Genomic DNA, 23,935 nt, shown 5'->3' on the forward strand with positions numbered 1-23,935 from the left:
GTGTAAAGTATTTTTCTTCAAAGCAATTACTGATTGGTAAATGGAGTTAAAAATACATTTATATTAAATTAAAGTGGTGTAAAAGTACAGTCTCCTAAAATGCAACTCCAACGGTATCCAACTCAAGTTAACATACCTTGAAATTGTACTTCAGTGCGGTACTTCAGTCAAACCACTGACTTTTCCACCACTGCTATTAATTGTCCTCTTATTCTCCCGTAACACTCAATGAATGGGGTTTGGCGTGCATGCGCGTCGCACCAGGAACGCGCATTTGCTTTTTTTCCAGCGGCACAGAAAAGCAGAGAGTTCTTTTTCTGGAGAGAGGGAGGAGAAAGGACTACATGGAGGACCACAGTGCTTCTACTCCACACACACACACACACACACACACACACACACGCACGAAAAATAACCCGGGTAATCTCTGTCGCGTCCGCAACGACACAATGAAGTGTCCTTTTAGTGTGTTTTCATCCGGCGAAGAGGAAAAAAGGGACCTCTGAAGTGGAGACGCTCGTCCGAGTTTGCTGTAAGAGCTACTGTTCCCAGTTTCTCCAAGAAAAAGGACGGGTTCTGCAGAGAAACACCGGAGAACAACTTTGTGCAAGATGCAGGGGGTTTCAGCTACTGGTAAGTAAATATTGTATTGATTTTGTTGACTCCAAATCGTCTCCATTTGCGCACTGAATTTGAGCTCCAGTATGCGTTTGCCAGCTGTCAGCAGGACAGCTGCGGGCCTTTATCAACTCCACAACAACGTAAAGTTGCTTTGCTCGTCAGGCTGTTCCGCTGACATTCCGAGAGGAGTATTAATGGTCTGCGGAGAAGTGAGCTGACATGGCAGAAATAAGAGTAAAAGCCGCGCAAAACCCTGAGACGAAGCTCACCATTGCCCCAGTCTGACGCAGCTCTCTCTCTCTCTCTCTCTCTCCCTCCCTCTCTCTCTCTCACACACACACACACACACACACACACACACACAAATTTATACACACACATTTAACTGCTTCAGAAGAGTTTATTTGAACTCTGATAATGTTAATTACCAGCAGTCTTTCATACACCATCTACCTATTCAATCAGTGTTGATTTTAATGGAGTGCCATGCAGAGCTGAGATTAGAAATGTGCAAACAAATGCTTGCTTCTCCATATGAGGATGCTTGATGATAGAGTTGTACATGATAACTGACAATTAGTAAAAGATGCCTTCTTGTGTAATTGCTGTCTCTTTACATGTACTGTCAGTCACGTCGTACCTGAAACATTACCTGACAGATAAGTGTGTGGACTAAACTTTATAAACAGTGTCTAAATCTTAAGAATTTTCACCCATGCAACAATCAGAATAAAGCGGTAGCAAGCAGACAAAGAAGGGTGAGGATGGGAGAGAGAGTTTGATAGAGATGAAGTGCTGATGGGACAATATCAGGCTGCAGAGGTGAGCAATGCAGGGACAGTGTGAGTGTGTGTTGGTGTGAGATACTCAGGGGAAGAATCGATCTGATATCCTCCTGGCTGACTTTCTTTTTCCGGCTGTCCAGCAGTGTAATGTTTCTCTCCCACATACACACACTTTCAAGGCCTTGCTTTTTTTTCACAGTTCCCTCTCCCCCACACTGTCCCAGATCAGTCTCTGCCTGCCTTACCCCCCCCCCCCCCGCCCCCAATATATCAATTTTTTTTCTCCTTTTTTCCTGCTGTATTCCTTCCACATGGGAACTCACACAGCCTATGCACTCGTATTTTTGTCTTCACGATGGGACGGTCAAAAGGCGGCTTTGTGCATCAAATCATCGGAGAACCTATTAAAACAAACCACATCACAAATACACTGTGGTGGGGTAGATAGCTCCCAGTTTGAATTCCACGTCAGTTCTTCAACTTGTGTCTAACTCCACAAAGATCATGTGACAGAAGTTACTGTCAGTCTGCATGTGCTTTGAGAAGTTTGCCTCCTCTGGTTTGCAGATGCAAAACAATGGTTGTCCACATGTAGCAGCTACATGCCACAGCATGGCTGTCGTGGCTGGATATTTTGGTTATTTATTATTAACAAAAGCTACATGGGCCTGTCCATGTTTAACCAAGCCAATGTAAACATCTCCCCTCTGTGTTAGATAAACACAGAGCGAGGGAGTAGCAGAGGAGGATGGTGAGAGTATTATCTGCCCTGCTTCCCTTGTTCCCTCGTTTTACAGAATCTAGGTAGGCTTGTGAGATACACAAACAATCCCTGTCATGATGTCTGTTGCTCCATGTTTGGCACGGATGAGTATTAACAGATAATACAACTTTTCTGCAAGAGTTTCCTTAGTCATCCAGGTAGTTCTAACAATGTAGAAAGTTGAATCACAGAAGTTATAATTCAAAACTTTATCTCAGATTTAGCCTTATCAAGCCCCTTGCAGGTTCACTGGGAATTCTTTGTACAATTCTGACATAAGGATGGAAATAAAAATGAATTATTTGAACTATAATGGACTTGTTTCCCCTCAAAAGGTTGTTGCTTTTTTTTTGGTCTTGTTTTTCTCTGTCACTGGATATTCCCGTATTTTTCCCTACGGAAAACATTAATGTGCACACATGCTAAAATACATTTGAATGAAATGAATTTGCAGGTGAGCTAAGAAATGCATCCAGGTTTAGGTAGGGAAAAGGAGAAAAATACATAAATGAAAACAATTTCATATAAGCAAATCAAAAGAAATATACAGTGCAAAAAACACTAGAATGTAAAAGACAAAAAAAAAAAGACAAAAAAAATTCAAAAGGTAAAACCTTCATCAATCTACCCTGTTTAAATGTGACAGCTTGATGATACCTCTTTTGAAATTATTTAAAAATGAATATTGAGGGCAAGCTGCCTTGCAGCTTTCATTCCATAGTTGCACACCTCTATCCCTCTAATATTATTTGTGTTCACTGTTTTGGAACATCCTTTGCTATTAATCTCATACATAATAGTTGAGAAATTCAGTAATTCAGAGAAGGTGTTGTGTCCATGTCAGCTTGACATAGACACAGAGACCACCTAGTTAGCAATTGGGCGCCTAGCAACTCCAAGCTAGTGTTTTGCCAGTATGCCTGTGAAAGAGTTTGTCACTTTTGTTCAAAGTGGCCTTGAAAAGTCTCAGACATTACCAGTTAAGGGCGTCATGGTGGTGCAGTGGTTTGCACTGTTGAAAGAAGGTTCTAGGTTTGAGCCCCGGCTCGAGCACGGGATCTTTCTGTGTGGAGTTTGCATGTTCTCCCTGTGCCTGCATGGGTTCACTTCGGGTACTCCGCCTTCTTCCCACAGTCCAAAGACATCAAGAGGGAACTAGGCTGATTGGATACTCTAAATTGATCGTAGGTGTGGCTGTGAGTGTGAATGGTTGTCTGTCTATATGTGTTGGCCCTGCGATGGACTGGTGACCTGTCCAGGGTGAACCCTTAACAGGATAAGTGGTAGAAGATGGATGGACGGTTCCATTTACTCTTCTGGGACAAGTGTGAGTACAGCAATCAAACAATAATGCGAACTGAGACCACCTCTTCAAGGAGATCTTGGTCTGGTCTGACCATGAATTTTGAAACAACGAGTTAAGGATGCATCATGCATTCTTTGATCAAACCAGCCACCGAAGACTGCTGCTAGGTCTGAGTCAACAATGCTGCTTGCTATCAATTAGCTGTTAATTGTGCAACATAAACCGAGGGGTTACTTGGTTACTTACTTCCATGTTAAGGTTATAATCCTGAAGAAAATAAGCTGTCCTTTATCTGCCTGTAAAACCCACTTGATGTCTAACCAATTAAAAGACGACAGTTTTCACATTGCTTTTGTTGATACATTTAGGTGTGCTTGATATTTTGCCTGTGTGAGATCATACCAATCAGAGGGAAGCACACTGAGTCTGCCTGTTGAAATAAAAATTGATTCAAACCACAGAAAATGAACTGTGGGTGTGAAAACACCCCCAGAGACCAGAACCTTTCTCTGGGCAGATGAACTGGGTACATGGAAGAAGGAAGGAAGATGTTCCTGTATGTATACAGAGCTTGGCTACAGATACTAACTTTTCTCAGCTCTGTACTGAATGATCATTTATCTCATCTCTCCCAGAGAGAAATCAAATAACCTGAAATAAACTACTGGTAAGTAATTGTATGATGACATGAATGGAAGTACTTCCAGCTGGCTGCTTTCAGTCGACACAATTTTAGCCAAGCTATCTACAAATTGGTGTTAACATTCTCAAGTAGGTGACCAACAGGCTGGTCACCCAAATGTCAATACAATCCTATAAACCCAATCAGCAACATCCCCCACATTTCTCCTCTTCTGCATATCCTTGTCATTCAGTGGATGCGTGAGACAGCATGACTCAGTTTCAGGGCTATTCAGAAGCTTCAGGCTCTTTCTCTGCCTGCCTGAGTGTCACATTGATTTTCCTAATGGTGGTCATGTGTGGGTCTTACTGCTGCAAAGACCTCAGCCAAGACACCACTGCAGTGCATGTGTGTGTGTGTGTGTGTGTGTGTGTGTGTGTGTGTGTGTGTGTGTGTGTGTGCACGTGCGTGCGTGTGGGTGTTTACACTTGTAGTACAGGGCTATAGGGTGTGATGGATCCCTCTTCTTGACAGGCCACTTTTATATATTAAATATTTCTCTACATGGCCTGAAGAGTCCAATCTGAAGTCCTTACTCAAGTCTATTAATAGATCATAAATATGTGTTATTATGTCAGGTTGTCAGTGGTCACATGACTCTACTAGTTGGAGATAAGATAGTAAATTATTACATTTGCTGGTTTCATATTACACTGGTGTGGCACAGAATCCACCCATAAATTCAGTATGAAGTGAGATAGAAAGCATTTCCACTTGGGATTGGAAACCGGTTTATTTTGACATAGCAATGTAGAGATGACAGTATACTGTAGGCACTTGTGTTTAACTGGTTCTTGAGTCATTTACAGGCATGCTTGTTTGGCAGGTATGTTTTGAATTGTGTTATTGTAAAGATACAACGTGCAACAAAACATTTTTCTGTTGTCTGTAGTTTGCAATGGCATACAAAGCAGTTTTTATTTTCCTTCTTACCCCTGAACACAATATTTCACCCAAAAAGTGTATTTTGCCTTTCAACTACTCATAAATAAGTATCTTGAATTCATGGAGATGTGCTCCCTTCTGCTTTACCTCTGTGCTACTCCAGAGTGCAGAGTGCTTGTCTGCACTGGGTCACTATTGCACAAAACTGGAAGGTTATAGTTTGTTTTAAATTGTTGTTGGCTATCAGTCACCATTAGCTAAAACGTAAATATGTATGGCTGCTCTTTCTGCACTGTGGAAACACAAAGAAGTAATGCAGGACTTTTTAAGTTCAAGGCACATTTGTGAGTACGTTAAGTACGAGGCATTGCTTTAATAGGAAATGATTTCAGATTATATCAATCCAGTTTGAATCACTTCATGAGTCCTTGTGTGATCTGTGCAGCGGTGAGTCAAAGCTCACGTTCTATCCAGCTGATGAAGCACAGATCAAAGGCAGTAGGTTGAAAATGGTGGAAAAAGCCAGATTTGAACAAATTTGTGTGTCTGAGGTGGGGTAGTCTTTGCACTGTATTTTGTCACAGTAGGGATGGTGTGGCTTTGCAGGCTGGCATTTTCAAGTACTCCAGTCAATAAGACAATGATCAAAGAAATTGTGGCTGATGAAGGTAGTTAGGAGTGGTGCTGTAGTGATTCCAGTAATGATTGTATGTTTTAACGATCATAAATGGGACCACTACAGAAATTGTAGAATAGCTTTCAATATCTTGGAAATCACATTATAGACACACTTAATCAGCCACATATAGAAAGACTCACTCTACATCGTCCTCTTAATTGACTCTTGTTTGGTGTGGTGCCTGTGATTTCTAGAGCTGAAGCTAATAACAATTAAGTGTCACTTAGAATTTGAATCAATACCAGTGAGAGGCATCAGATGATCTTGCTTTAGTACTTTTGCAGATGACCGAATGTGTATGATGAAGAGGCCTGGTGACACCATCCTTATCTAACCTCTGAGAGGGTGGAGCACTAACCTTAACAGACACACTCCTTCAGCCAATCAGTGTTACTGTGACATCATCACATGCTAAATTTAATTAATCATCTCTGCTGAGGAATTGTACTTATGCATCCTCATTTTCTTGTATAATTGGTGTTACTGACTATTACTAACTGTATTTACAGCTGTGTATATTCTACTAATGTTACTCCTTGTTACTTCATCAACCAATCAGGAGCTACTTTACTTTTGGGTGGCAGAACAGCAGTCAGAATACAGCTAGGGTTAGTTTAATTACTAGGGCTGTAATCAACCACAGAAATTCTTGGTCGACTGAAGCCCTCAAATTTCGACTAAAAATCGACGAATTTTATATATGAAAAATATACTGTGTCAACTGTCAACACAAAACGTGTTGAGGAATATCTAGACAATTGTTTTCGCCATGTTATAATATTTGACCGACACTATCATTTGTCCTGCACACAGAGCGAGACTGAACAGAGGAGCTCAGCATTGCGGCTGAGACACAAATTGACTTTTAAATTAAAACTTTACGCTCAAGCAAAAGGCAAGTCCATGGTAAGAATTTTTACAATTAAAAAAAAAACAATTATTAGACTAAAACATTGAAATATCAATTCTGATATGTTCATATACTCAAAAGTGACGGGGCAACCTCAGGTGGACAAGTTAGCTTACCGTTTCTAGGTGATAAGCTGTCGTGTTTGTCGTGGAGCTGTGATATGCCAACTGTTGTTTGCAAACCTTGCATTAGACTTTTTTTCCATTATCTATTTTCATGAAATGCTGCCACACTGCAGATGTCTTTGACATGGTGGACGAGGACTGACTTTAAATGAAACCGTCAAAATTAAATATACATTCATCAAACCACCAGACGTCGGCCTTCTAGTACTCTTCAGTCTGTCTGTCTCTAGCGGGTCGGGCGAGTCCAAAATAGCAAAACAAGGGTGCTGTTCAAAGATTGATTGTTATCTGAGAAACAGGGGTGCTTTGAAAACACCCCCATTACAACTTGGTACTTTCCTCATGATGAAATTAATGTGGCAAAAAATCGACCAATCAGAATTTTGGTCGAACCAGAACGTATTGACTAATAAATCGACCAGTCGACTGGGAGATTACAGCCCTATTAATTACTTTGGGATTTCTCCAAGTGGTTTTTAGAAAGTAGGGGTTCCAGATGTAGGTGCAGATGAGTTCGCCAGATCCGGAGTGTCTAACCAAACAAAGTGACAGCAGAGCTCTCACCGGTGTGAATGAGAATACTGTTTGCTATTAGGATCTTTCTGTTCAGAGTAGCAGTCCTTCCTGCACAATATGTTTATTCTGGAGGTCTCCTGGCTTTTTGTAGGGTCTATCTGAGACACACACACACACACACACACACACACACACACACACATTCGCAGACACACAGAAGACGGAAGTGACCTAGTTTTCCTAAATGATACCAACTGTAGAGGCCTTCTAGAAAAGGACTCAGTGTCACCCAATAAAGGACTGACATGTTAAAGGTTGAGTATAACCCTTAGAGACTAAATTAATTTCATCCTGGTTGCCTGGATAAATCAAGATGTGTGTGAGCCAGATGCTAGTATGGAATATCTTGTGGGAGTGCAAACTGGGGCCCACTGGCTGCTGAGTGTAAAAATGTGAGGGGGGGGGGGGGTCATGTGAAATCAGTAAGTTTTCTCTAAGATTTCAGAGCAGTTGTTTTGTTTAGTAGCTTTACACACCCTGAAAGTCTTTCTTTGTGTATTCGACCGTCTCAGTCACGGGACTGGAAGGTCAATCCCTCCACAACCCTTCGTCTGTCTGTATCTATGCCTCTTCTCCAGTCTGCTGTCTGCCTGTCTGGATCGGACCTACCCTGATGAGGGGGATTTTCCTGGGAAAGTCATATGGAAAGAAAAAAAAAACAGTCTTAATAGTAAAAGCATGTTTCATTCTATTCCTCTCCTTTTGTGTGTGTGTGTGTGTGTGTGTGTGTGTGTGTGTGTGTGTGTGTGTATTTTATGAGTTGAGCTCCTTTTTAGCACACTGAAGGCATTGTGTTTTTCCTCTGATCATCAGAAGAACTGGCTCTCTGGAATCAGGACTTCCTGTACACTCTGGGGTGGGGCAGGGGGATCTGGGAGTGGGGGGTGGAGGAGTGGGGGTAGAGAACGATTGGCTAAGGTCGAGGTCACTGCTAGGTTGCAGATGGCAACCAACACATTCTTGGAGCTTGGCTTTTCATTTGTTTAATATTTGCGTCAGCTAGGGCCAATGTGTGGCTGCTCAGCATTCGGAAGCTCACGCACAAAAATTCCATGGTACAAATTTCAACCCTTAGACAGTAACACTGAAAAAAAAGATAATTTTGTCATAATTTTCTGAAAAATTGTAATTCTAATTTTGGCATCCAACAATTATGAAAACAAGTTTATCCAGAAAGAATAATTATTGGGTGTTCAATTTCATTCTGCCGCTCTTCAGTTTTGTGCTATAAATCAATTGGTCTGTTATAGTCCTTAATGGCTGTGTTCCTCTCACTGAATACAAAGGGTTTTGTCTACACCACAATTCAGTTTTGTTTGTTTATTCATGTATTTTACTTTTTGTTGGTTGTCAGGGGAATTACATTTAAAGTTTAAGGAAATCCAGTGGAATGCATGTCTTTACAGTGAGGAAAATCACAATTATGACCATAATTATCAAAATTACTGTGGTTGTGATTTTTGCAGTTATCAAGCAGCTCCATAATATGTGTTACTCTTGACTTCCAAGCATTGAGAGGTTTCCTTATGAAAACTTTCATCATTTACCTTTATATTTGTGGCAGTTACTTTATTTTTTTCATTTTACTCTGTTTAAAAACTGCAGGAAGTATCCGAATTAGAAACTAACTTATCAATAGCAAAACATGGACATTGGACAGTGTGAGACGATTTTTTTATGGCTTGTACAATATAAATCTCCGTGCTTGCAGACAAATGGTGATAAAATGCAGTAACAGTGAAATTAAACCAGCGTCTCCCTGAAATACATGAAATTAATCTAAAAGTCCATTCGACATGTTCTAGAACGTGGTCAACAGTAATTGAAAATACGCACGTTCATCCCTTCTGCTAGTCCACCCGCTTTACCGTCTTCTCCCATCTCTTAATCACCACACTCTCCAGCATTCACTCACCTGATGAAGCCATAAACCACATAGTAAATGTCTGAGTCCTAGTCTGGCTGATTGCCACTAACAAAGACGGCCTGTGTTGAATTCTCCATGCTCGCTCCCCTGGGTGCCCTACAACCCTCTACCCCCCTCTGCTCTAACCCTCCTGTTGTCATTAACCATTGTCTTTCGTTCTCTTTTCCTTCCTGTAACCCTTCAAATAGAGCAAAATTTGCCTGTGCAGAATGAATATTTGCCACTTTTCATATTCTTTTTTATAACAGCATACTTAACACATCATGGTAGACTACAAACACAACCTCAGGCCTTGTCTGAAACATTGTCATGCTCTATTCTCGGCTCTCTTCATCACCAGCGTGTCATAGATTTGCCTGTTTTGAAATGGCATGACTGTTTGAACAGGGCCCTCATTTATTTGTGCACTTGTGTAAGAGAGTGAAACTTTCAGCTTTTTTGCATATGTATTTAATAATCACTGCTATAGTCATCTTATGTCACTTTTTATGAAACAGATTCTTGCTGGGATTTATTATGACTGCTAACCTCTTACTCCAAATTTACAGCTTGTCACTGTTTTATTGTCAGCATAAAATAAAGAAGATTTTACGTATAATTCAAGTATCTTAAGTTATAATGGATTTGTAATCAGAGTACTGATCATATTGCCACCAAATTCCCAGAAACCGCAGTGCTTTTATGCAAGATTCCTACTCCACCACTAGATGGTGCTGGTGTTTCACTCCTCATTCCGTATGGCTTTAATCAAGATTTCCTTCAGCTGCTGTTTAAAAAAAAAACTTAATTCCATTCCCAGAGATTCTCTTAAAAGAAAGCTGCTGCTGAGAGTAATATATTTGCAGAGTTTTATTGGCTCAGGTCTTTTTTTTTTGTTTTGTTCTGGCTTTACTACCCCATCTAACTGGGGTCCAGAGCTCAGCTTGGACACGCTGCTCTTATTCTTGGTGACATCGAGGTGCTTCACACTAAAGGTCACCCTGGCAACAGCATGCAGACGCGCCACTTACTCCTCTCCTATTATAGTCTGCACTGCCTCTTCAGCCATTTATCACGCTATACTGCTCTGCCTCTGTAATGAGTTTCTGAAGCTAGATAACACCATTTTTATGGTAGTGAAAGTTTGGTTGCTGCCGCAGGATGACTTGCATCTTTTTAAGAATGACTTCCTTCTGATGGGAAGATGTAGGATCTAGATAATCCCCTAGTTTTATAAGTGTCATCTCAGTGATTTGAACATGTGATCTTCCCCAGACAGGGCATCATACTGCTGTCTTCCAGCATGCATTGCACTCTAGAGCTGATAATATGCTGAAATGAAGTCAACTGAATGAGTGACCTGAGCAACTTTTGTCTGTCAAAGGCAGAAACTGATCCAGTCACTGAAGAGGAGTTGGCCTGTACAAGCGAAATTAATTTATCATTAAAATACAATTTTTTTTGTTTGCATTTCATTTAGTCCAGGTAAATATTCTGGGAATTTAGTCTTTTTTGACTTGTCTGTAACAAAAATGTTGTTTCAGTAGTAAAATAGTAAAAAAAATGGGTCCAAATTTCTCTATTTCCAGATGTGCTGCTAATGTTAGCTCTAACTGCTCCCGAGAACTTTGCATTGAGGCTCAAATACAGTACACTTTTCAACTCTTATGTATTTCTTCTGACAACGTGGTTCCTTAAGGTTCATGGTGTTACTATGCATGGCAAACTTTTCATCTCACATGACAGATTTGCAGTGACAGAACTGCAACAATCGTTCTGAGTCGATAAAGCCCCAGCTATTTTGAAAAACGGTTAATCTTTTCAAGTAAAAATGTCCAAAAAGTTGTTGCCGCATGTGATGATTTGGTGCCTTTTATGTCATTTATGACAGAAAATAAAGAGTCTTTGGGTCTGTGACTGTTGGAATTAATAAAAAGAAATATACATTTTGATATTTTTGGACTAAATTATTCATTGATTAACCATCAATTGTCAAATTATTCATTAAAATAAATGCTAGCCACAGCTTTTGAACAGGTACTAGGCATTTGTTACTTAGGTTGGTACCCTATAAAGTACAGCAATTGGTACCAAACCCTAGTTTCTGAGGAATGATTTTTTTTAACATTTTAAAATTATTTTATCAGAGAATTATTTCATGTGAAAATTGCATATGTTATTATGTTGTCATGGCTGATTGTATTGTAATTTGGGTTTTTTTTTCTGCCCACTCCCAACACTTAACTATTCTTTAAACCGTGCTAAAGTAACACAATGCCATTCTGATCAGTGGTGAGCTCACCCTGAGGTGAGATAATACAGAAATCCTGCTTATTTATCACCTTCATGTCATCAGTAAATCAGCAAATCGTTGTTCCTCTGGCCTCTCGGTGGTCTTAATACTGGCACTTTCCCTGCGCCATATTGTACAAGCCACAGCTCTCATCACAGGACAGTCATAACACCCTGTGCCTAATGAGGAGATGAGAGCTACATCCACACAGATGGATCCTGTTCCTCTGGCCCGAGTGGATTATCCTCCTCAGTTATATTAGGCTCTCAGCATTTTTTTTTCTTGTGGAGGCCCTAATTCACTAACAAGCACTTCATTTGATTTCCAACGATCCTGAAAGGTTAAAATGTAATAAAACAACAAACTGCCTCAGACTGCTCGGCATCTGTGTTTTAGTGCATGCATTTAGGTGTGTGTATGTGTGTCAGGAGCAGATTACCTGAGCAGCTGTGTGCTACTTTACGTGCCTGAACCTGAATTGTTAATTACCTAATATGAATGTGTACATGTATAATATGTAGCATATTTTGTTAAACTGTCATCTTTCACTGAGCTGTTCTTAAAAACTAAATGAGTGACATTCTGTGATTCCACACATACAGACACAGACACACATATGCACACATAAACACGGGGCGCTCTGCAGCATGACCCTGCTGCCATGTCCGATTGCATTCGGTAAAAACAAATACAAAACACTTCTAATCTATTTGACAGCTGGGACAGCGAGCCAAGCAGTATACTGTAGAAACACATCTGGCCTAAAACCCCATTATAGTTGGTAGTGTTCAGGCTTTCTTATCTGAATGTATCTTAGGGAAGGATGTCATCATTTGGAAGAAAGTATGACTGGAGTGCTTGTCTCGGTTCCAGTGTAGGTATAAATGTGCCGGTTCATTCACAAGTGAAGGTTTTGGATGTTTTACATTCTGCCTTCACCCTGACATCTTCTCTGTTTTGTTTTTATATCACAAGTATGTAACTATGATGGTGAGAGTTGTTACAATAGTACAGAAAATCCCTTCTGGAATCAGTGACAAGTTTTTTTTTGGTTTGTTTGATGTTAGAAAAAGCAGATTTATTGCATTTGTCTGAATAAAACTAGACTTTTACAGAAGTCATTGTTGGCCTTTTCAAAGATGGACCAACATATCAAGATAATGCAATTTGGATCAATATATTTTGATATAATCATAACAGTGTATGTTTCAAGTTGGGCATTGTGTTCATTTTATATTGCTCCTACATCAGTGTTTAACCCAGGGGTCAAACAGGCACATGATGGGTGTTACGCACTAAAGGAAAATTGTGCTAAAAGAGTTGAGCAGTATAGTATTTACAAGTAAATTTTTGAATAAAGCCTCCTCAAAGGTCCCCTGTCAGCTCAGTTATGTCTGACTAATATTACCTAAAGGAAATCAATTCTTCTTTGCTCTAAAACAATAGCCCCCTTCAGCAAATGCATCCAAAGTTAAATGCTGTTTGTTCAGTGATGCACTGACCATTTTTTCCACACTACTCTTTAGGGTGTGCTTTACTTACCTGTATGTGATCCATCATGTCTGGCAAATGCCCTTGTGTGTATTTCTTGCAGGAGACATTTTTATCAGGCACACACAGTCAGACAGAAGGACACAGACTGACCTAATCTGTCAACTGCAACTTACAGTATACATGCCTTTTCTCATTGGACATGAAACCTTGGTTATCACTTTGTATGCAGACATTCTACTATGATGCCAGAATAAAAGATAGTTGAACATACAGTTTATTGAAAGATTTTATTTTCTTATGGCAGATGGTGTTTATAGGATTTCTGTGCATGTTTGCCCTCTGTTGATGCTGGTTTGATTTGCTTTGCATCATCACCTTCCTCACTTGATTACTTTGACCTTGCATACCTCATGCTTTCATTTTGTTCCAACTTCATCCTCATTTAATATAAAATGTATTTTTACTCCCTCTCTTTGTATTTCCCTCTCTGTGCTGCACAGTAATCTCTGCTGAGCCGTGCATAATCACAGGCCATCTGGGCGCTGCAGGAGAGATGAGCCTGCAGCTCATCAGTTGACCATAACTGCTGTGTTTAGATACATGCACGCTCACAGTAACACCTTTAATAGTTACAAACCTTCACAGGGATGGTCTCTGTCATCACACCTTTCAGGGCCATGTTCAAGGGCATACACACCTTCCATCGAAAGAAGCCGAGTGGAATTTTTTAAAAAATCATTTAACGCAACATAATTATACTTTTACAAACAGCCGGGTATTTGTTTTTTTAATTGCTATGTCCTATGAAACCAATGTGTAAAATGTATGCAGAATGAGTTTTTAGATTTCCATCATGCAGTCAGTTTTGCCTTTACCAGTGCCAAATAATCTGACTCTTGAATTTTTTTCATGTTTCTAAATATTCCTGGACTCTCTGCTCACTTTATCTGAGCAGCATAAAAAGCAAAGCCCTCATCACTGAAATACTCATTGATGCTTGTCTAGTTTATGATATCCATCCATCCATCCATTTTCTTCCGCTTATCCTGTTAAGGTTCACGGAGGGGCTGGAGCCTATCCAAGCAGTTTTCGGGTGAGAGGCAGGGTTCACCCTGGACAGGTCACCAGTCCATCACAGGGCCAACATAAATAGAAGACAACCATTCACACTCACAGCCACACCTACGGTCAATTTAGAGTATCAATCAGCCTCATCCCCATTTGCATGTCTTTGGACTGTGGGAGGAAACTGGAGTACCAGGAGAGAACCCACACAGGAACAGGAAGAACATGCAGACTCCACACAGAAAGATCCCATGCTCGAGCCGTGGCTTGAACCTGGAACCTTCTTTCAACAGTGCAAACCACTGCACCACCATGACGCCCTCAACTGGTAACGTCTGAGACTTTTCACGGCCACTTTGAACAACTTTGTAATATTTCATCAAGCCACATGTTAATATGATATTTTGTTAGAATAATTTGCTATCAGATTAATAGTAGATTATTGGTACAGATTCATGACATGCCAATATTTGGTCATAAAATAATCTTATATAAATTAAAACAGTATAAAATAGATTGATATTCATATGGCCTTTCAGCAAAATGTACATAAAGTATTAAAAGTAAAATTTATCACACTAAACGCTTCATTCTAATTTTCATTGAACGTATTTAATTTTCATATTTTGACACAGTTGGCCTTTAACAAATATTATGCCTTTGTGCGATTGAAACATTGCAGTGTGCCATGTTGTGATTTTGATCAGACCTACGTCCATGCAGCATTTTAATGTTGTCATAGTAGAGGTCATTTTTTAAAAATGACATTTTTTTTCATACATTTTCAGCAGAGTATTAAATAAATGGTGCTTAATGGAAAAAAAAATCTTCAAATTGAATTTAATATTAAGTTGCAATCGCAATAATGGGTTGAAATTTTAGGTCTGATATAATTTTCAGGATCCCTTACTTTAGCTCCTTTTTAATTTGTTTTGCTTCTTCTTTTTAAGGACCCAGTATAATTAAGTCCCATTAGCTCTCTTTCTTGATATTTTGTTGCTGCTCTGCATTCACCATCCTCACCTTCCTTGCCTCAGGACGAGGAACCCTTAAACAGCGGGGGGGGGGGGGGGGGGGGGGGGGGCGGTGTAAAAATACCATCTCCAGATCTTTTCACAAGCAAAAGCCTCTCTACCAGAGTATAACCACAGTTCTTTCTGGAGGGGTTAATATAGATACATTTATTATGCTAGACTCCAGCTTCTTTGTAATTCAAATAAGACCTCTCTACTCCACCAGATAGATTTAAAATTAATAATGAATTAAAAGATCCTCCTCATGGGTGAAATATTAATGACTGCTTCTTTAAAGACAAGCTTTGACTCCTAGAGGAGGGAGGATGGCAGTGGGCTTGTTAGTTTAATTTAAGATGATTTGATTTGAACGGCTGAACGTTTGAGGAGTTAATGTAAAGGTGGCTGTCACAGATGAGAGTTGAGCAGGCACATTTTTAGTAGCAAATGTAAATGTTATAATGATAATGATGTTTTATTTCAGTTTGTGTCAGTAGTAACTGAGAATTTTAATGGCCTGTTTTAAATGGAGATTAGAAGAGAAGGGTTGAAACGTGTAATTCTGGCAGTATGAATTAAGGGAGAAAGTACTCACAAGGAGGGAGAGGCTCTGGACTGAGCTTTGTTTTTTTTTAAATTATATTAATAGATAATGTATGAACCACCTAAGTGGACTTTGCCCCCTCTGACGCAATCTAATGGTCACAATGATAACTGATAACATGCCCATGTGATTGGGTTTACAACATCTGCAGCGTGTGTTATTCATCAGACTTTAAACCTGCCCTGCCGGCAAGCTGACCTGTCCTTTTTAATTTCCTCCCCATCTGTGCTCAGCTTTTCACTCCACTTTATACTTATTTGAACCCAAATCATGAGTTTCCCTTTGACCCATCTTTCTCAAAAGCAGACCGCATGTTGGTACATTATAAAACGTCATTATTTTTAAACAATGATTTGTACTGGGTTTGTAAGGCAGCCTGATTTGCACTGCTTCCCCATCTGCTTTGCCTGCAGTTAAGCGTGGCAAGTCAAACCTTCACTACCCACATCTCCTGCCACATGTTATGCAGGCCTGGCAGTGATGTAAATTTGGTTGCTATGGCACTGTAACTCTTCTAATGATGCATTTGTAAAATATCTAGTAAATTATAAGCTGTTTGTAAATGATTAAGGAATATGACAAACATTCTTTTGCTTTCATTATTTTTGCATATTTGTTGTGTGTTTTTATGATGATTTAGATTGAATGGATCTATTGGTCATTGTATTGAACAATTTTCATTTTGTTTCAATGACATGCCTATTGCTTGTGTTGTATCAACAAGAGCTTTAACATATATGTAAACTTTTAGCTACATTTTAAAATTTGTGACTAGAAAGGTGATTCAAATCCAAGTTTATTAACATGAATGTGTGGGTAACTGGGGAAGACTCCATCTGCATTAGCTGTGTCCTTCCTCGACCTCGGCCTTCTGCTAATGTTGTGTCTTGATGGCCCTTTAAGACCTTGAGACATTTGGATGCTAAAGATATTCATTTTCCCAGGCTGAGCTTGTGTATGTGTGTCTAGCGTGTTTGTTAGCTTGAGTAACAGTGTGTAGATGTATTCATACGTGTCTGTTTTGTCTTTGTGTGTGAGGGCTTTTTTTGTAAAAAGCCTGGAGTTGGGTCAACATGCTGTGGAATGTGACTTGTCTCCATGACAACAGCCAGTGTCCTACCTCAGCTTTCATCTGGAGGGTGCTTGCCAAGCAGCCAAACCAAGTGTGCCATGCATGTTGTGGCATCAGCTCTTTGACTGAGTGGAGCTATTCAAATTCTTATTTATCTATGCAGATTTCTGTATTGGGTCCCCTCTGACTGCAAACAGGCCAAGTCCTCAGTGTCCCTGCAGTCAAAATTGTTTGTGCACATCAAATTCTGCACAATCCTTTGAAAGGCAGCTGGCAGACCTTTGGCAGGCATTCAAACAGATTTCGGGCCTTGTTTTGCATATAGATTGTTCTGCATTTTTCTTGGTGATGATAAACAGCATCATACAATATGCTTCTATTTCAGAGCAGTGGTTCATAGACAGAATACCATTGGTTGACCTAATTCTTTGTATTACATCTTTATATTAAAAAAGCAGGCAGTGAATGGTGTCTTGTTATGGCTGCTGCTGTGTGGCTGTTTGTGTGTGTGGTTATCTCAGAGGCAGATGTGTTACAGAAGCTTGCCTTAGGTCAACTGGGGCAGATGGGTGCACTAAAGAAGTGATCCAGAGGATTTGGTAGTGACCGAGGTGACAACTAATCACACAAAATTCTATTTTTGTAGAAAGATGGAAGGAGATCGTCATTGTAGTTAGTGAGAGTGATAAATAAAGACAGAAGCGCTGTCAGTTACTTAGTCAGACACGCAACAACATATTTTTGTTATTTGTTATGACAGTGTCTGGTTTCCATCTTGATGTGAAGCGGATCTTTTGAATGTTTGTAAAAAAGGAAAAAAAGAGGAATATGTATAAGGTGCGTTTCCATCAAGAGGATGGAGCAGATAAACGACGGATGTGTTGGAGAGATTGCAGTATAGGCAACATACCCTAACATGTCTTTTAAAAAGAGAAGAAAAGAGGTGACAAACAGGGAAACAAGGCAAATAGTTTCGCTTGCATGGTCCACATTATTGTACATGTTTTTTCATAGATGAGGCCGAGAAATATTTACATTGATTCATCAGTCCAGGTGTATCTGTTGTTGCGGTGTGTGTTAAGTCGTAACTTACTCATCAAGGGTGTTTCCATGTCCTATGTTTCATCCCTTTTTTCCAATCTGAGTATTCAAAATGTGCATTAAAAAACCATGGAAACCCAGCAAATAAGGCCAAGTCCAGCTCAAGAGGCTGACCCCCTTACAAGCGCACCTCCTTGGGGCACCAGCAGTGTACAAGTGTGACATTGACTGGATGAATGTTTTTTAGATAATCAAGTTAGGATTTCGTGCTTTTATAGAATAGAATTACTCTAATAGGAAAACAAATAAGGGTACAGGAAGGTGGGGGACATGTATGTGTTTTTGAGATTCTCCATCCAGCTGCATTGTTTTCATGATAACCCTCAAAGTAGCAAGCTAGCAAAAGCTCCCTTTCATAAAAGGAGGTGACAAGATGGCGAGAGGTTCAGCATTCCTCCCCAAACCACAGCTCACATTCCTCTCTTTGGTGTAAAGAGGGGGCACAAACCTCATGCCTCATTAGATAACCCACAAAGGCAAAGGGTCTATTCTTATTTGAAATGGGGTTTTCCCCTCATGTTGATCGCTCCCTCAGGGTGGCGCAGCACAGATTCTCAATCTCCTGTTCGAGTGAGAATATCCCACCTCAGCAGGTCTGTTGAGTCGAGCAGCCAGGTTTATTACCGTGGAGAGCGGCACCTGTTCTTCTGTCCAAGATGGTGCATATTTTACTGTTCAGCCAAAGGTGGCATAGAAGGATGAGGAGGGTTCAGATGTTGTCTTTTCCTCTGCTTCGACAACAGGATCAATCAGGGGCCCATTTTAACCTGTCTCTTCTTGCCCCTAATTTTAATACTCCTGCGTTTCCAGAATTTAAATCGAACACCCATCCCCCCCTTTACATTCTCCCTCTGTGCCGCACCTCTCTGCACACCCACATATAAGGTCCTGTATGATATTAGAACTGGGAAATATTCTAGCACTGTCTCAATGGTTTAGAGCTGCTATCAAGCAATGTCACCCACGCTTTCAGGCTGACATCAGCCTAACTATTGAATGTGTGTGTGTGTGTGTGTGTGTGTGTGTGTGTGTGTGTGTGTGTGTGTGTGTGTGTGAGTGGGGGGCTTGTCGTAATTATATGTGCATATGAAGAGGGTTGGAGCAGCTTGGGTGCATCATCCTGGAAGCTTTTGTGATCTGGTTGTTCATGGGGGGAAGTTGCACAGAGACATGGATGTACTCCCCAGAGGCTCCTAGTAAAGAGCCCTTCCTTAGGGATACAACTGCATGTCAAAAATACATATTATTTTGGGAAAATGCAGCACGGAAATCACAGAGTAAAATTTAATGGACAATTCTTATCAATTGTCAAGCAAAGCTGTTTCTTTATCAATCTGTTGTTTGACTAATTTAAGAAGAGAGTATTGTGAAATAAACGTGTTTAATCCATTTTGCAGCATAAAAACGAGGGAAATTTTGTATCATTAACTTTTTCTGATACTTAATAAACTGAAAAATTAACTAATAACAATAGTAACAACTGTGGTTGCAGCCTTGAAAGGAACACTCCATATTTCCAATGAATATCCTCCATATTTTCCAGTTCACTCACATCCTCTTCACACACTCATGCAACAACTGTGCTGTCACACCCACTGATACGAACACACACTTCCCCCATCTTTCATTCAGCCACTTCTTCTTCTCTTGCCCTCCTCCACTCTTTCTCACTTAACTGTCCCTCTCCCCACTTTCTACCCTCCCTCCCACTCTCCCTCCCCTCCTGCCAGCTCAGGTCGTCATTAGTTTCCATGGTGACAGTTGGGAGGCATTATTGCCGGCTGAGAACTGCTCCTGGGTTCCTTTCAGAACGGTGGCGGCGGCGGCATTGTTCAGTCCACTGCTCTGAATGGTGCGGGGATCAGGAAGGGGAGAGTGGAGGACAGGAGTGCAATTTTGCGGCTGGCACATTTGTAGAGGGTGAGGGCAGGAGGGGACAGAGGAGGAGAAAGAGGAGGAGGGGAGGGAGGGAGCAAGAGAGAGAGAGAGAGAGAGGGAGAGAGAGAGAGAGGAAGCAGGGTGGTTGAAGTGACTCAATGAGGGAACAGGAGAAGTAGCAGATTCATACCGTCTCCCTCCTCAGACAGCCTCCTCGTGCCACCACTCTGGACAAGATTGGACTTTTTATGTTTATGTCGCACTGCAGAAGACGACAGGATCCACAGTTTTTAGAGTAAAAACAGAAAACATCGAAAGCAGATGGCTAACTGAGGTTAGCTGGTGAGTAACTAATTGGATTTATAATGTGAAGATTTGAATGTATGTGCACACTTTAATAACGATGATTTTGGTTTGTGTATTTTGCTGTGAATATAGCAGGTGCTGTCGCTCAAAATTGTGTTTTCCTTTCTAAACCAAACCACTGTCTGGGTTATGTTTGGGTGTGTGGGCTCATAGCTGTCTGCTGAATGTAGGATAATTCTTGCTGCCTTCTGAAATATACATGTTGGTCTGCATGTTTTATTAAGAACACACGTTGGGGGCGATTTTCTGCTGCCTTGATTCTTCCCTGCAGTGTTTTTTCAGGGAATTGCTGAGTGGGTCAACGTACGAGTGTTTAGGTTCTAGTTTGTTTGGTTTTCTCTTTCATGTGTACTACACTGGGTAATTAGGAGTGAGAGCTGAACCCTCTGGCTGCTTTACCAAGTGATGTGTGGTGAGTGAATAGTGAACATTGTTTTGCTTTTTTCCAGTTCATTTAACCTTGTGCAGTCTTTATGATAAAGCAGTAGCTGTCTCATACCATATCACAACTTCCATTCAGCACATGTTCAATACAGTTGTATTGAATCAATGTGACACAGTGATGCTCAATGATGTCATGACTTCAATGATGATTAAAAGCTTGGCTGATTGCTCATCCATTGTTCGGTTTATCTGTTATCCAGTGTTGGTATGTTGGTATTCAGCCCGTAGGATTTTTTTTTTTTTTTTTTTTGCACACTATAATTTAGCTGACTGGGGAGTTGTCTTAAGGAGTGGAGTCTGAGTGTTTCCATGACGACCGGCAGCAGCTGTGTGAGCTGTGCTAAGGCTGAGTGTGTGGCAGACACTGTGGCATTGCCTAGAGACTGTGAGGCTCTAATCAACGACCTTTTGACCCAGATCAATGGGATGATGCTGAACCAAGTAACCGCAGGGTTGCTGACATATATTCAGTTGTATGAGGCCTGTGTTGAACAGCTGTACGGCTGTGGCTGCTTCCATTTCCTGGATGATCGTGGGCTTCACTAGCCTCAGAGTGATCTGATCCTCTTAAATTGGTGGGAGTATTAGAGTAGAAACAGGCTTCTCATGTATCAACATAATCATGTCAAGTTGATGAATTTATCTTCAAGTGTCACTTCTGAATCGTAAATGATATGCTGGTACTGGATTTCCAAATCTTGCTACCCTTGAAGTGTGGAAATTTAATACACACTGAATGAACAAAATCAGGATGCACCACGTGAAAAAGGACTTTGAAATAATATAAACTACAGAAAAACTGCAAGTCTAAATGGTATTAGGTCGAGGCTCTGTTAACAATGTGGATTATCTTTAACGTTTCGCTTTCATTGTGTCTTATACTATTGATAGTATTCCGATTTTCAGACACAGATCAATAATGCTTTACTGATAATAGAAAATGGTAAAAGAAACACAGACGACGTGTAAACTTCCAAAGTAGAAAAATGAACTCATGAGTCAGCACCTCTCTACACCAAATCAAACAAAAACAGCAGTTCCTCACAAGCGGTCAATCTCACCATAAACACCACAATCTCGTATTTATGGTAACCGGGCTGCCATTTAGAAACCACTTGTAGTCAAGGAAACACACAGTAACCCTGTGTGAAAAGTAAAGTCCTGGAACCCCTGGGCAGTGGAAAAAGTAGTGAGTCATGTTTCACCCTTTTTTCCAAAGTCTGGACAGGTTTACATTTAGAGAAAGCCAAAGTAAAGGATGTCTTTTAACCCACAGTGTGCACAACTAGTTATGCAGAGCTGGGTTTGTAACAGCAGCAGCCATTGTGTGGAAGATTTGATCATTTCTCTGAATGGAAGTGAACATCTGTACGTTGGCATTTTCCTTTGTGAAGCTATGTTTTGTTTTTTTTAATTTAGTTCACTTTATGTAGTCATTCTAGTGGTTTTCTCTTCTTTCCTCGATTGAGTCAAGAGTGTTTCTTATTGGTTAGATATTTTGGATATGATGGTGACCAAGCTACACACAAACTGAAAAACACACCAACATAAGGATGCCATGTTTAACAGTCACCCTGATTAGCATACATCATCACCTGGTAATTACACCCACATCTTCCTCTTTACCCAGGGCACCTGGGGTCTTCCTCCACTTTGAATTGGTGATGGCATTTCCTGAAGTGTTGGCATGATAATTATAGGAACCCACAAAAAAATACAAGTGATAAGTAAATGATGAACCAGCAGACTCCACTTTTTTTTTTTTTTTGCATCACAGATAAAGCTGATATTCTTATCTTGTTGCAACATTCTGATATTGGGTAAACTTCTGCTTATGTTCCTAAGGTTGGACAGACAGACAGATGACACAAGTGTTTTGTTTTCTAATATTGTGTTCACTCTGCGTGCATACACCAGCCGTCGTGCGTTCTTTACTTCTCCATTTGGTCGGGGCAGTCAGTCGGAAAGTGTTAGAAGCTCTCTTGTCTCCACTGAAGCATGTGTGTTTTCTTTGTATGAGATTTTGGCATCAGACAGAATGACCAGAAAAAAATCTCACGCAAACACACATTAACAAACATAACTAATCTCCTGTCAAACTCAATCAGGGAGAATATTTTACATCTTTCAGCTTGATCTCCTTCATAAGGGGAGGCCTTTATTCGCTTCTAATTGACCCCCATTTTAAAACCGCTGCTCACTTCAAAAGCAGTAGAACTGTCTTTGTAGTTGTATCCTACTGCTCTAGAGAGAGATGAGGGATGGCTTCCAGAGACCAGTAACAAGATATTTAATGAATTTCTGCTGCAGGGCATAGTGCGAGTGCATGTGCATGGTATGTGTTTTCTACAGTCTTATTTGCATGCATTCATGCATGTGAGCTCCCAGACAGCTTCTTGAAATATATTTTCCTTTAGGGATGTTTTATGCCTTTCTGGTCTATTCACATCAGTGGCCAACTTAAATGTCTCCTCATAAAATGGGAAGTCAGTACCTGTGCACACATGGAGCCACTTGCAGTGATTGAAGAACGACCATAAATGGTAAATCTCAGAACAGTAAGCTGTTCTTACTGTTATTCTCAGTTTTGCTCTTTGCAAAGCTTGATCAATGTTTCTTGGCAGAAAAAATGCATAAATGCTGAAGCATGTAAATGGTGAAGTATGAAAAATGTGATTCTTGACTGCCATTTATCTTTGACATCTCAACACCCCAACTGGGGCGAAGCAGCACTCTAAGATACATGAGCAGTGTCTCACAAGCATGCAGCCAGTATGTCCCATCACATAGCAACGACTTGTTCAGGGCTGTTTTTATTCCTCCCCAGTGGGTCTTTGACGTTGACCAATAGTCAAGTAGCAGCCGCCGGTCCTCCTCGGTAATTCCTCGCTTGACTCGCCTCGCCCTTCAGACCTCCTTCACAGACAAGCTGTTGCATGTGACACAGGTGACAGATGACAGGTGGGCAGAGCTGCTGCTTTGGTTCAGCTCATTTTATAGAAAGTCTACCAAGGCCAAGACTGGGCCAGCGGTCAAATGAAACACTCGCCGTCTCACTGAACTTGAGTCATCTGTACGATTAGATTATAGTTATATTGTTATTAGTAGTCGTAATTGTGAACGCTATGATAAAAAAGGATGTAGATACTTTTGATTTTTTTGGAGAATATCTGATTGTTTAAATCTTTAAACACTGACTCCACTAGTTCATGCAGCAATGAGTCAGTGTCTTTATGTTAAGTTAGCTCTGAAACCAGGGGTCGTATTACAAAAACTTCTAAATTGAACTGCTGAATTAAAGTGGTGCTGTAATTGATTTAGAAAGTGCCTTTCAACGACCCATAAATACTGTTGGTATCTTGAAGTC

General features: G+C 40.5%; 1 protein-coding gene across 1 annotated transcript in view; it reads left to right on the forward strand.

The window, feature by feature from the left end:
- Positions 1–332: 332 nt before the first annotated feature.
- fgd (faciogenital dysplasia) overlaps positions 333–23,935 on the forward strand; it is a 59,809-nt gene continuing 36,206 nt past the window's right edge. The window contains exon 1 of the mRNA XM_086213651.1: positions 333–633. Within this exon, the coding sequence (XP_086069777.1) occupies positions 612–633 (22 nt within the window). The 5' untranslated portion in view covers positions 333–611. The remainder of the gene's footprint in view (positions 634–23,935) is intronic.

Source organism: Aulostomus chinensis, chromosome 9 (genome assembly GCF_037954235.1).
Source record: "Aulostomus chinensis isolate RoL2024-O1b breed Wild chromosome 9, RoL_Achi_v1.0, whole genome shotgun sequence".
Lineage (NCBI taxonomy): Eukaryota > Metazoa > Chordata > Actinopteri > Syngnathiformes > Aulostomidae > Aulostomus > Aulostomus chinensis.